The sequence below is a fragment of the Lepidochelys kempii genome, chromosome 3, assembly GCF_965140265.1.
Source record: "Lepidochelys kempii isolate rLepKem1 chromosome 3, rLepKem1.hap2, whole genome shotgun sequence".
In the NCBI taxonomy this organism is placed as follows: Eukaryota; Metazoa; Chordata; order Testudines; family Cheloniidae; genus Lepidochelys; species Lepidochelys kempii.
The window spans coordinates 209868430-209883635 of record NC_133258.1 but is presented as its reverse complement, the minus strand read 5'-3'; the positions used below and the strand labels follow the sequence as shown (position 1 = coordinate 209883635).

At 41.1% G+C, this 15206-nt stretch overlaps 1 protein-coding gene across 1 annotated transcript in view; it reads left to right on the top strand.

Annotated features, from left to right (window-relative positions):
- Window positions 1-15206, top strand: part of ABHD12 (abhydrolase domain containing 12, lysophospholipase) — a 51495-nt gene that overhangs the window by 13404 nt on the left and 22885 nt on the right. The window contains exons 2-5 of the mRNA XM_073339952.1: window positions 8925-9049; window positions 11238-11343; window positions 13405-13524; window positions 14950-14980. Of these exons, the coding sequence (XP_073196053.1) occupies window positions 8925-9049; window positions 11238-11343; window positions 13405-13524; window positions 14950-14980 (382 nt within the window). The remainder of the gene's footprint in view (window positions 1-8924; window positions 9050-11237; window positions 11344-13404; window positions 13525-14949; window positions 14981-15206) is intronic.

Here is a 15206-nt window from a genome sequence, read left to right as displayed (position 1 = left end):
ACACAAGCCAAAACAGGGAGAGAACAAGTTGAAGAATATTAAGCTAAGTTAGCTGTATTCAAGTAGGCAGGGCCTGATGAAATTCATGCTAGGGTATTTGAGGAAGTAGCTGAAGCAGTCTCAGAATAGTTAGCAGTTATGTTTTGGGACCTCACCATCCCCCATAAGTTCTCAAAGAATGGAGAAGGGCAAACATAGTACCTATCTTTTAAAAGGGGAATAAAGAGGACCCCCAGGAATTATAGACCAGTCAGACCTAACTTTAATATCTGGAAAGATACTGGAACAAATTATTAAACATTCAGTTTGTAAGCACCAAAAGGATAATAGGGTTATGAGGAATAACCAGCATGGATTTGTCAAAAACAAATCATCTCAAACCAACCCAGTTTCCTTCTTTGACACGTTACTGGCCTAATAGATAGGGGGAAACCATTAGATGTGAGAGATCTTGGTTCTAGGAAGGCTTTTGACTCAGTCCCACATGATATTCTCATAAACAAACTAGGGAAATGATAATTTCATCTAGAAAACATAAGGTGGGTGCACAGCTGGTTGAAAGCATGTAGGGACAAGAGTAGTTGTCAGTGGTTCGCTGTCAGACTGGGAGGGCATATTGAGTGGGGTCCTACAGCAGTCAGTCATGGGTCAATTGCTAGTCAGTGTTTTCATTAATGACTTGGATAATGGAAAGGAGAGTATGTTTATAACGTGTGAATGACACCAAGCTGGGTGGGATTGCAAAGATTTGGGAGCACAGGATTAGAATTCAAAATGATCTTGACAAATTGTAGAATTGGTCTGAAATCAACAAGATTAAATTCAATAAAGATAAATGTTTAATATTACACTTAGGAAGGAAAAATCAACTACACCAGACCCTCGCTAGAATGCGCGTCTATGGAGCATGAATTCACATATAACGCGGTCACAGCCATGGATCCCAAATTTAATTACTTTAATTGGAATTCATTTTAACGCGGTCCCCGCGCTAACAGTACCGTGCATGGATCCCAAATTCCACGTTCTAGTAAGGGTCCAGTGTACAACTACACAATGGGGGATAACTGGGTAGGTGATAATAGTGCTGAAAAGTGTCTGAGGTTATAGTGGATCACAACTTGAATATGAGTCAGCAATGTGATGCAATTGCAAAAAAGGCTAATATCATTCTGTGGTGTATTAGTAAGAGTGTTGTATATAAGACACGGGAGGTAACTGTCCTGCTGTACTCAGCATTGGTGAGGCCTCATCTGGAGTACTCTGTCCAGTTCTGGTGCCATACTTTAGGAAAGATATGGACAAACTGGAGAGTCCGGTCTAGAGCAAGAAAAATGATAAAGACTTAGAAAACCTGACCTATGAGGAAAGGTTTAAAAACACTGGGCCTGTTTTAGTCTTGAGGGGAAAAAAAAGCTTGAGGCAGGATTGGATAAGTCTTCAAATATGTCAGCGGCTGTTATAAAGAGAACTGTGATCAATTGTTCTCCATGTCCACTGAAGGAAGAACAAAAGGAAATGGGCTTGATCTGCAGCAAGGCAGATTTAGGTCAGATATTAGGAAAAACTTTCTAACTCTCAGGGTAGTTAAGCTCTGGAACAGGCTTCCAAGGGAGGCTGTGGATTCCCCATCACTGGAGGTGTTTAAGAACAGGATTGGTCTGGGGGTTTACTTGGTCCTGCCTCAGCTCAGGGGACTAGACTTGATGACCTTCCAAGGTCCCTTCCAGCTCTACGTTTCTATGATTTCATAACAGAAAAAAGATGCTTTTGAGTTTTTTTAAAATGGAAGCTCAGAATTTGCAGAATGTAGCAAAAAATTGTGAAGAGACGCTGATTCTTTCAGCATAGCAGTTCCAGAAAAAAACAAAGCTACTCTACAAAATCATCTTAAATCCTGTTACATGTGATATTTGATTTCATAAGTGGTAATGGAATGGAGAAAAATGTGTAAAGCATTATCCTGTTATAAAGATGTTCCTAGCACTTAAGACTATCATTTCACACAGGAGCAGTTCTGGTATATAAACAAGATCTGTGTTGCACATGATGAGCTAAAGGAAAGTAAACAACCTTAAACTGCGAATCCCCAGGCCTGGTTTCGATCCCAAACATTCATTGTTGCAACCACCCTTGGGTGCAATTATTAAGTGTTTGCAATGTACTATGTAAGTGCTAAGCACTTAAAATAACTGTAGCATCTGCTTAGTTCTTCTTCCAAGTTTTTTAGGGCAATAGTTTTCTTGTGACATATGCATAATTCCCCTCAACACTAATGTGAATTAGGCTCATATAATGGAGAATAATGTCGCTATTGTCTGTACTGTACACTCAACATATTATGTAAATTTATTTTAATTATTTTGCCACACTTTCCATTCTTATTTTCTGTTACCTTCAAGGGGATGGGAGGATTTGTTTGTGACTTTTTCAGGTTACTTTTACTAATTTAGAGGTGATCTGGAACTGGGTGCCTATTGTAGAATACCAAAAGGGACTAATTGTGATAGATATGGTAATTTCCTGCAATATCCTTGAAAAATCATATTGTATCTTATGCAAAGTTTATGTATATTGTGGGGTGGGGCTGTATGTAACCTCTCTAGCCTGGAGATGTGATGTGAGGCCAGGAAGTTCAAAGAATTATACTGAAATTGTGCAGACAAGAATGGATTTTTGGTGACAAAAAGTGTGGTGTAGATTTCCTGGGAAATACCCAGGGAGAGTTTAATGCAGATTCCCCGTCTCCAGTTATGAAAAAACTCAGCCTTTTGAAGCTATATCATGAGGAAAGGGGTGATTGTCTGATGATTACCTGTTCCAAAGGCCCAACCTATGTAAAGGACCAGGCTTATTGGTCCAGTCTGAGTTCTGGTTCAGAATCTGATACAGTTATGAACTTGTAACCATGGGGAAAACCCAGTTGTGGGTCTCAAAGGACAGATGCCTACCAGAGCCTGAGGTTGGAGTTGAGGGTGACCTTTGTGTAAGCTTTTTAGCATGGGTGTAGGTTCTTTTATTGGTTTCTAATGTTTTCTCTGTAACATGTTCACCTTAAGAATAAATGTGTTTGCATATAAAGAGCAGTGGTGTAACTTGTAACTGCAGGCAGTACACTGGGTGTAGCCTGGAGGGAGAGCAAAGAGCAGACATTAGTCCTTTAGACAGTCTGGCTTGCTGGGGCTATCGCAGGGCAGGCAGAGAATTGTACAGCCTGGAAAACCCTCTGGTCAGGAGGGAGAGACGTGGGTTTCAGCCCAAGAAAGGTGACAGCTGAGAGGAGTGGGTGCTCTTGAGAAACAACTCGGGGGAATACAGGTGCAGTTGGCCTGAAACTGACACTAATAATTAAATCAGGCCCGATCCTTAAAAGTATTTAGGCACCTGGCTCCCAGTAAAATCAATGGAAATTAGTTGCCTAAATACTTCAGGAGGATCTGGGTCTCACTGAATGTTTTTCTTAAAGGAGCTTGCAGCCTTATTCCTCCCTAAACCTGACTTTCTGTAAAATGTTTAGAATCTCTTCTTCGGACTGTAGGTATCTCTTCTGTAATCATATTGTGTATGGAGCTGGTAGGAGGGCTAGTAAGGAGGCCTGGGGTGCAGTGTACTCAATATGCTGATGCCACCTAACTGTTGTCTCTCTCTGATTTGGGTGATGCAGTTAAGAGCATCAGCCAGTGTCTAGTTGAGACCGGGGCAAACACAACAGCAAGTTGGCTGAAGCTCAAGCCAGACAAGAGTAAGGTGATGGTGGATTGTAGAAAGCAACTGGAAGAGATGGCAGAGGTAAAACCCTTTGACGTGATTATGTCCACCATTAGTTACCACAGTTCACATTTAGGAGAGATTTTAACACCCCTGGCTGCTATTTAAGAATCACATTACAGCAGTGACCCAGTCCGCCTTTTTCCCAGCTGTGTCTGCCAAGGTGGTTGCAACCCTTCTTTCTACATGTGGACACTTGACACTATTGTCCATCCTATTGTTACCTCAAGATTAGGCAATTGCAGTGTGCTCTACATGGGACTATGCCTTGGAATCATGTGGAGGCTGAAGTTGGCGCAGAATCCAGCGCTTCACTTATTGAGCAGAGCATCTTGCTCGGCACATGTGACACTAGTGCAAAGTCTGAGATCTGCACTGGCAGCCTGTTGATCTCTGAGTGGAGTTTAAGGTGTTGGAGAAAAGTCAGTATGGAAGTTCTTTCTCTTGGTGTGGATATATTGCAAAGCAAGAAAATAGCTAGTTTAGTTACATTGTTTATTTCACTCCTACAATTTTCAACATTTCCATACTTCAGTAGGGTACCATCTATTTAATGTCCATGAAAGAAGAGTGGTTATAACTATTGATGGCTTGAGGCTTTCGCCTGGTTACATTTTAAACAGGCATCCCCCTAATGACTAAGGTGTAATGTGCCATTAACAACTAGTATTTGGAACGGGTGGCTGAGCAAACCAAGACATGGTTCAGTTCAGTTCTGCTTTCAAAAAATGGGAAATGAAAGACATTGTTGTGCTCTGACTGTGTGACAGATAAATGCAGAGTCATCAACTTTTTACTTCTCTGTTTTTACTAACGTAAGTACTCTGGGGTACTCTGTCAAACCCTTTTTGCAACCTGATTGTTCTTAAAACTGTAGCTTGCTCAATTTTGATAGTGGGTCAGAGTTCTTTCTTGTGTCATCTTGAACAGTATATTAGCTGTCCAGGATTCTGTCCTACGACCTTAGGGCTAAATTCCATTTTGTTTGAAATTAATGGCAAAACTCCAGTTGACTTCAGTAGGATCAGGATTTGGGCCCCAGAACAACTCGTTCCTTCTCCCCCCCCCCCCCCCCCGACTTTTTCCTCCTACAACCAGTCCTTGGCACTAATCATACAGTCATCCTTGGTGAGTAGGTGGTTGATGGCAAAGTAACTCCTTGAGTGTGAGAGGAGAGAAAATTGGAAAATTCTGTTACACTGACAGAGCACTCAAATGAGAGAAACAGGAGACTTAAAAAAAAATAAAAATAAAATAAGAGCAACCCTTTTTATTGCAGATCCCTAAAAATATAACTTAAAAGGAGAGGCTTAAAAACAATGACGAGACTGGTGGCACCTTAAAGACTAACAGATAACGTTAGACTCCTGGTTAGAATCATAGAATATCAGGGTTGGAAGGGACCTCAGGAGGTCATCTAGTCCAACCCCCTGCTCAAAAGCAGGACCCATCCCCAATTAAATCATCCCAGCCAGGGCTTTGTCAAGCCTGACCTTAAAAACTTCTAAGGAAGGAGATGGTTGTTTTTGTGGATAGAGACTAACACGGCTACCCCTCTGATCCTAAAAGCTTAGCTATGCTGTAAGCCATCTGAAACCTCACAACTTCAAGAAGGCTTATATGACACTTAAAATGTTTGGGGTGAGGAGGGATTTTTGTTTTAAGGATGTGGAATATTTAAAATTTTTATTAAAGCTAATGTTAAAATTATATAATACACAGGTTAGGGAAAGAGTATCTGTACATCTGGGTGTAGTGCTTAGGTTATCCAAAAGTACAAAGTTTGGTTTAAAAGTCATAAGATACATATAGTACATAATCTGTAATAACCAAAATTTAGGTGAATAAATTTAATGACAAAGTTTAGATATTAGCATCCAAGTATTTGGGTATATCACTCCTGAAAAGTTATACAGAGAGTTGACTGTAAAATGCAAATATAGGAATGAGTGTAGATTGTCCCTCAGTGATTTGAAAATTTAGGATAGGTTGTCCCTTAGAAAATACAATCCATCAGGGAAGTTTGTCAGTTACTTTCCCGACTTTGCTTCTCACTGGCACTCCAGTATTGCCGATGTTTGGTGATGTGTTCTAGATAGATGTCCCTTGATCACCTGATGGTGTCTGACACCATGAGTTGCCGCATCAGCTGAGCACAGTGCTGACCGATTCCTCATTCTTGCAATACTTGCTCGTTACTGGGGTCCCGTGTGCCCACAAGGTCCTGCTTCAGGGCTTTGGTCCTGGGTAACCCATAAGGCTTCTATCAAGGTTCCAGTTGGTTGTGTATGAGGGTAAGGGAGTACAGCTGATAGGCTCCTCTCAAGCATGGCCACCTTGTAGGTAGGCAAGACTAGTGGGTTCTATTACTACCACAAGAACCCAGAGCCCATGTGGGTTCTTCTGTTCTCTTCTGTTGTCCAGAAGCAGGGTTGGTTCCCAGCATGTCAGATACAAATGGGCAGAAAGTCACTGGCCAGTTATGGAGCTTGTGCTCTGATGTCGACACAGTGTGTGTGTTTTGGGGCCAACTTAATGCCTAGTCCACTGCTCAGTTACCATTCCCCTTCCCTTGTTTTTCCACATTACCCCCACCAGCTCCCTCCCCTCCGCATTCCTAATATCTAGAGAATATGGCAACTGGGGGTAAGGCTTAGAAATGTAATGGAAGTTTTGCTTCTTGTTCACCTCTTCATTGCAGAGTTCTGGACAGGAGGACCCAGAATTTAAAGTAGCTTTCTGTTGAACCATTCAGGATATGGGCTGGTTGGAGGAATATTTAAAATTACTTGAGAAACATTTTGAGTGATAAGAGCTGGAAAAGAGATCCAGGGATTTGATTCTTCCCAGTCTTTCAGTGTTATGGCGTTTAGCTCTGCTTTGGGCACATTTCCTGTGTCAGCTCCTATAAACAGCTCATATGAGATGAATAGCACCTTGCATATTGTAATAACTGACCTCTGCTTTCATATGCAGACAATTCCAGGTACTGAGGACTAGTTACACTTTGTCCTCAGTATATGGAACATAGTTTGCTGGTATATCAGCTTTACAACTATCTGTCGGTACAGAGCAAGGAAATCTGAATGGCATAAAGAATTTTATTTGGATTTTAGGCATTACTGATTAAGGTCTGGGCTGGTTTCTCCACTGCACCTGGCTAGTGGATGTTCATCAACAAATATTTATAAATGCAGTACTGCGTATATACTGTTTTAGTGTCTAATAATCAACTTGTTTTTGGAGAGAAGATATTCAGGGTCTGAAGATCTTATTTGTTGGAGTTGGTATCTTCTTAGAAAAAACTCTGAAAAAAATGGTTTGCAAATATAAGTAAAATTTTTGTGGGAAGTTGTATTTACTTTGAAGCTGTTCAAAGCTCAACCCAGATTTATCAGAGATCTCATATAAGAAACCTTTGTCCTCCTGTTATTTATAGAAATATTTCCTGTATTAAATAATAAATATCCTCTTAGTTGGGCAGAATATAACTTTTAGCTTGTTGTCTTCCATGCCTTTTAAGTGTGTTTATTTTTTAAAGGTGACCTTGGAAAAATGACAACACTTTACTCGAAAGATCTGTTCTTGTGCATCTTCAGAGTAACCACTACATGCAAAACGGTGTGGAGAGCCGGGTAGGGAAGGCTGTGCCTCCCCACACAGCCTGGTGACTGCCCCCCTCAGAACCCCCGACCCATCCAACCCCCCCTGCTCCTTGTCCCCGACCGCCCCATCCCGGAACCCCACACCCTATCCAACCCCCCTGCTCCTTGTTCCCTGACTGCCCCAACCCCTATCCTCGCCCCATCCCGGAACCCCACACCCTATCCAACCCCCCCGCTCCCTGTCTCCTGACCGCTCCCCTCCCCTGAACCTCCACCCCATCCAACCTCCCCTGTCCCCTGACTGCCCCCCGGGGCCTCCTGCCCCTTAATCCAACTTACCCTTACCCTTACCATGCCGTTCAGAGCAGCAGGACAGGCTTATTTGAAAGCCTGGGAGGTGGGCAGGCACAAGCCATGCTGCCCACACGGCGGCATTGCTGCGGGAGAGGGGGGACAGTGGGGGAGGGGCCGGGGGTGAGCCTCCCTGGCCAGGAGCTCAGAGGCCGGGAAGGATGGTCCCACGAGCTGTAGTTTGCCCACCCCTGCATTAGACTATATGTCAGGTACAGGAAAGCTATCAAAATTAAGGCAGGAAAAACTTAAAGGACATGAGTAGTTTTTACCAATCTAGGAATATACAGCCTGATTCTTCTTTTAAAAAGACACGAGTGATTTTTTTTTTTTAACTATTACCTTATTTAGAGTGCATGTTCTTCACAGCAGAAACTATGTAGTCTTCTGTGCCTAGTACAGTGCCAAGCACAATTATCAGAGTTTAATAAATAATAAACTAGGCCTTGAGTAATCTTGTTACCCTGTCCACTGTCTCTGCTCATCCACCCCTTTATTTTGTTTTTTCTTTCTTGTCTTATTGAGATTGTATGCCCTTTAGGGTAGGGACAAAAGACTCTCACTCTGCTGTAAGGTGCCTGGCATCTGTTTGGACTCAGTAAAATAAATAAATGATTATAGATAAACTCACTTGAGTAATTCAATATTTTCTAAACAATGATTTGTTGTTTGTTCATTTAACTTGTAAGTGTGTGTATGTATGTAAGACAACTGTGTAATCTCAGAGGCTTGCTGTTTTAGAGCCAGGGTCTGCTCCATTACACTGCAATGAATATGGTGTAACTCCATTGACTTCAGTGTATCTTTCTTCAAAGTAGTTATTCCAGAAGTACAGCAAAGTAACTGAGATCAGAATCTGTCTCTTAATGATTCCAACAAGAAGTGCACTCAAATATATTTCAAGCAAAGATCAGAGGAGCAGTGTTATGCAAACTACCTCCTCCACACCACAGACTCGGAAATCTGGAAAGTCAGCAGAAAAAATAAAAGCTGTGGAAATCTTTTGTTCTGTTCTTTGGACTGCATCTCTTATTTTCCTGTCCTGATGTTATCAGTCTAAATAATATGGCTACTTTGTTTATTTCCTTTATGTGCATGTATATTATAGAAATATACTGTCCTTTTTTAAGGAATGGCTGTATAAAGTCAAGTATTAAAATCCATATTCAGACATCTTACTTTTCTTTTCTCCTCTTACAGGCGATATGGATTGTGGTTCCGATTACGGAAGTTGTTAATCTGGTTGTTGGGAATATACATAGCCATTCCGTTTCTAGTCAAACTTTGTCCTGCTATTCAGGTGAAGCTGGTCTTCTTAAATTTTGGTAAGTGCTCATGTCCTTTTTTCCTCTCTCTCTCTCTCTCTCTTTTTCTTTTTTAAATGAAGCTGATAAAACTTTTTTTTTTGCCAGAGTTGCTTTTTAAAATTTTTTTAGCAAATCAGACACTGTATTTGTCTTCCTACTTGTGTATGTTAGTCTGACAATTGCACCCATGTGTGACAAATGTGTATTGGTGCTCCCTACTTTGTCCTGTGCAAAAAAGCTGGAAAAATCCTTTGGCCATTGTAACTTCAGCCAACTAAGGCGTAGGGTGTTGGCTGCTTTTTCATATGTGAGGCAGCTGTATTTTTGGTGTCCATCAAAATTCCATGGTGGGAACTGCCCAAAATAATTAGCAAATAAAAAAAAAACCCACTTCTGTGCATTAAGAAGCTCTGAATTTGTTTAACTGTTGTGATATTTGTTCCCCCATCCAGTTATGGTTTGTGAAGGATGTGCCTTTTTATAGGTTTTGTGAATTAGGAGGCAGGTAGCCTCTTCAAGTTTATGGCTTAAATGCTAATTGTGCGTAACAATATGTTTTTATATAGATATAGTAGCCAAACTCCAATTAGCCTCTTAATCTGAAATGATCAAAGACTATACCTGTGGGAAAAGAAAACAAAATAGAATGTAATCTGTAAAGGGATTATTAAAGATGCATATGGAGAGTATTCAGATGATCAAGATCCTATTTCAATTGAAAACAACTGAAATTGTTGACAGCGCATTAATTTTCCAGACTGCAGTTCCTCACGCAAAAGCATTTTTAGGAAAACGTACTGGCTGTAGTAGAAGAAACATTGACTCGTCAGCAGCACATTTACACCATCACTTGCAAATACTACTGCATAGGATTTTCCATATTATCAGATCAGCAGTCTTAGTCTTGTATTGTCTCAAGCCTTATCTATGCTACAAATGCTTTGCCAGCATAGCCATACCACCAGAGCTCCCAGTGTAGATGCAGCTTATACTGACAAGGAGTTTTTCTGTTAGCCTAGTAACACTGCTTTCCAGAACAAGGTTAGTTGTGCTGACAGAAGCATTCTTCTGATAGCTGCATCGAGGCAGAAGATTTTGCCAGCATTGGTCTATGTGTGGGAATATGGGTGGGGTGGGGGTTGTTTCCTGACCATACCCACACCTCTGACTAGCACCTGTACTGACAAAACTCTGCCCTAGACACACTAACTCTAGGTGCTTCAGAGAGAGGCACAAGAGACCTTGTAATGGAAAATTGTGGAATACCTGTCTGAGGGGAACTTATTCCGTCTATACAGTATTAGTCCTTTAAGTCACTCCTAACACAGTAGTTAGCATGTGTAAAGCAAAAAAGCAAAAAGAAGCATCAAACTATGTATAGATCTAGCATATCCTCCTGCTTAGCAAAAAGAAGCATCAAATTTAGTGTAAAGCATATATTTAGTTGCAAATTAACATGTTTTAATGGTTACCAGTGAATGACTATCTTTCTTTAGGAAAATGACTAAAAAGTAAAAATGCAAAAAAAACCCAAACCATAAGTTACTTAAATCAGGGTTTCCTAATTGCTGATTTAAATAGTGGTTAGAATCAGTGATTTTAAGTCATTTTGATTTAAATCAGTCTACCTTGACAAAGATTGTGTGTATCACTTGATGATTACCTGTTCTGTTCATTCCCTCTGGGTTACCTGGCACTGGCCACTGTTGGAAGACAGGGTACTGGGCTAGATGGATCTTTGGTCTGACCCAGCCTGGCCATTCTTATGTAAATATAAAAATTAAAAAACAATGCTTTTCCCAGTCTAATTTTTATATGTCTCAAGTTACAGGGCTTCCACTTGAAAGACTGCTCCCAATTTAATGGCTCTCCACCATGAGGCTAAATATCAGGAAAAGCTCCTTGAATTTCCTTTTTCCTCATTTCATCCCATTACTTCCAGTTATACCTGTTTTGTACCATTCTGAGCAATTCTTTTCCTTCCTTGATGCTTATACCTTCCCAGTACTTGTAGCCAGTTACCCATTTTCACCTGCGACAAAATGTCTTTTTGGCACAACAGACAAATGTAAAATTAGTCTCCAAACACGTTGCGGTTTTTTGGACAGGTTTTAGAGTTGCATTGCAATTAGCGGTGTTGACTTGCAAGAAAATGGAATTTAAAAGTTCAAGTTTCTGACCTTTCACTCTTTCCTTTGTGTTTCAGTGAGGGTTCCATATTTCATTGACTTGAAAAGGCCACAGGATCAAGGCTTAAACCACACCTATAATTATTACCTTCAGCCAGAGGAGGATGTATCCATTGGAGTCTGGTATGTAAAATTATGCTCCCCCTGACATCCCTTAGCATGTCCTCTGTATCCTTAGTGTGGAGATAGTACTTTGGATCCCAGTGCAGAAACCCTGTCTCTCAACAACTGTCTTTCTAGTCAATGGTCATGACCATTGCTTACGCTCATCTGTGCATGTGTGTATCTTTCTCAGCTTAGGGGCAGAGTTCATGCTAAAAGGTATGTAAATCTCTGGACCTCAACTGAACTAAGTTTTAGCAGCATGTGAAACACAGATAAATCATGAATGCAGGGAAGTTTTCTAATTTGGAAATTTGAAGGTGTTGCCCTGCATTGCTAGACAGGTCATGTCCCTGGACTGTGGAGGTGAGCTGATGAATTAGAGGTTTGCTCACCATCCATGTCTTCATGTTTTTCAGTTTTGTAAAATCATTGCAGTGGAATGTAGAAACAGAGGATCAGAGTATTCAGAGTGTGGGAGGAAAAATGTTCTCTAGAGAGTTGGGGAATGAAGAGGCTTTGCTCATATTCTAACCAGCACAAATCAGTATTGGGGGGTGGTTGTTGTGTGGTGGTTTTTTTTTTTTTTTTTTTTTAACTGAAATTCAGTTGTCACTTTAGTTCATGGAGAAGAATTTAAGGTGCTTAACTATAGGCAGTTTCTTGCGGTCTCAGTGCGTCATCTGAGGCTTACAGATGCTGTGACTGGTGCTACATAAACTTTTTTTGAGCCGGTCAGCATTCAAGATGACTAGTCTAGTGAGCTAGTTTTGAACATCTACCTTTACTGATAGCTTTCTATTCTCTCTCAGTGCACCTGTTTTTTTTCTAATTTTTTATAACCATGAAGAAAGTTTCCTCTGTCTTAAAAAGAAGAGAGATCACTACAGAGTTAACAACGAGGAGTCCAGTAGCACCTTAAAGACTAGCAGATTTATTTGGACATAAGCTTTAGTGCATAAAAAACCCACTTCTTCAGATGCATGGAAAAGAAGTGGGTTTTTTACCTGTGAAAGCTTATGCCCAAATAAATCTGTTAGTCTTTAAGGTGCCACCTGACTCCTCGTTGTTTTTGTGGATACAGACTAACACGGCTCACCCCTCTGACACTCACTACAGAGTTGAGATGTATATCAGAGTAGCAACCAGCTAAAGAAAGGTTAGGCAGCTCATGGGGGATGGGTGAGATGGGGCTAGTTTTTAGTGATCCACCCACTGAAGTCAAATTAATGAATCCTGGGAGTCCGTTTGAGTTTGTATTGTAGTTTGTGTGTCATCACACTGATACAGTGACAGGATAGGGGTCTTTCAAACTTGAACTGATTGGAAGGAGTATCCTCTTCTGAATGGTGCAATAATAGCCTATAACATAAAATTCTTTATTTGTAATGAGGTCCACAGATCCATGACATTGCATAGTCTGAGCTGTGCATCCTTGCAGGTAGACCAAGTTGGAATGTCAGACATTGCTATTTTTAGCCTTGTACCCAAACCAGGTCATGGACTGAGAGACTTGGTGCTGTGGGCTTTCCTTTGAAGTGATGACATACCCAGGGAGTGCTTAGTTTTTTTCCCGAGGCCATGGAAATGCCTCAACTGGCTCAGAGGTGGAGCTATGCCTCCCCAACCACTGACAAGTTTGGTCTGCCTCTAAGCTTGCATAGAGCAGAGGACCCAATATCATGGATCTGTCAACCTCATTATTCCAAAAAAGGAAATTTTGGGGCAAGACATGGATACATTTTCCTAACCTTTTGTCTTAAAGGAGAGCTTTGGTGAAGACTACTTTTAGAAGCTGAATCTTGAGCTTTCCCGAGCTAGATGGGAAAATCATAGCAGCTGGCCTGACTCTGCCTACTTGTATTGTAACCACTGAGCTATAATATAGTACAAATGGATTGAAAAGTACAGATATGCAGCATGTAGTGTTTGCTATTTCAAAGGCTTAGTTGATATCCAAAATAATTTGTGCATTACATGTGTCTGGCTGCACTTGAGTCCTACTGAGGTAAATAAATCTCTGATCCAGAGTGTGAAAAGTTGAGTAACCAAGCCATATTAATTTTCTGTCTTCGTACCTAGGCACACCGTTCCTGCAGCCTTATGGAAGGATGCTCAAAGCAAAGGCCAGCCATGGTATGAGGACACTTTGGGATCCAACCATCCTGTAATCCTTTACTTGCACGGAAATGCAGGAACTAGGTAAGGAACAAGTATCAGTTATAAAGAGGGATAGCATTTCTTTAATTGTATGTATTCTTGTTTACATTGGATTCCAAAATCGGGCCAGATAATGCCAGAGCAGTTTGTTTCTGTGGGTTAAAAAATAACACCTGTTTTTAAAAATGGAAATACTTTGGATTTAATAAGTGTGGGGAAGGGAGAACTGACTACGTTGGATTTACTGCTGGAATGAGTTGTCATCAGTTGCCTTTCCAATGCATTGTCTATCACACTCCTTCACCCAGAGGTCTGGGTATGAGAGAGACAGGATGAGTGTTCCATATGCTTCGCGGAGTGGGAAGAGGCTTTTGAACTTACTGGGTCAAGTGTGGGAGGGAAGGGAGCACTTATTTCCAGCATTGTCAAATGTCTGGCCACGTAAGCTGCGGAATGAAAATAGCGGTGAGAAGTTGGCTATGCCAGTTTGCTCATGCGCAGCCGAAACACGAATGCCAGATGCTGCCGTCAGTTCATTTTATAATTTCATGTTGAGGAAAGGAAAACAAAGGCAGAGAGAGCAGTTGATGAGTTTGTGTAAGTTTTGTTATTGTGTTTATACTGGATATGTGTTTAGAGCATAGGATAGGAGCATTTTATAAATCCAGAGTAACTGTAGATACCTTTTTTGTGTGTGTGTGTAAATTCTCAGGGTTTTGTTCTGGGGTCCTAAAAACCATTAGTATGGTAGGACCTTACATCAGTGGTTTCCGCAGACATCAGCATGTATGGGCAAGCTTACCATCCTATCTCTGTGTCTGTCCCCTTTTCCTTACCAATCTGTATATTCCAAAGTACGGTGACCAGATGTCCTGATTTTATAGGGACAGTCCTGATATTTGGGGCTTTTTCTTTTTTAGGCTCCTATTACCTCCCACCCCCTTGTCCTGATTTTTCACACTTGCTATATGGTCACCCTGTTCCAGGGGTTCTCAAACTGGGGGTCGGGACCCCATGGGGATTGCGAGGTTATTACATGGGGCGTCGCAAGCTGTCAGCCTTCACCCCAAACCCTGTATTGCATCCAGCATTTATAATGGTGTTAAATATATTAAAAAGTGTTTTTAATTTATAAGGGGGAGGTCGCACTCAGAGGCTTGCTATTTGAAGGGGGTCACCAGTACAAAGGTTTGAGAACCACTGCCCTATTCCAAAGAGTATTGGCACATTTCAGAGTTCATTAACACCCATGTTCTTTTGAAGCCAACATCCACTTTAGAGAGTGTCTACACTACAGGGAATGCAATAGTTAGGTAAGGTATTTAAAATGTATATTTGTAGAATACCAGCATTTGTCCATATTTAATTAGAGACCTGGAGGAAAAAGTACAACTCTGAAGATAAGTGCCTTTGGAATCTTAAATACTAATGTCTTTTCCTCCTCTTTCCCTAAATTTCCTTTCACAGAGGAGGGGATCACCGTGTGGAACTTTACAAGGTAAGTGACTCCATGCGTCCTCCAAACTGTTGCATTACACAGATTGAGCAAATAAAAGCACTAAACGTGTCATCACAAAATATCCTGGTCTTATTGTACTTTTATAGAAAACGAATTAGTTCTACAAGCCTGTGAGTATTCTCTCCTGGTTTTATAGATTATATCTTTCCCTTTATATTGGTGTCAGAGTGCTGGTGCCTGTAAAACGATCTGATTGCCATGCTGC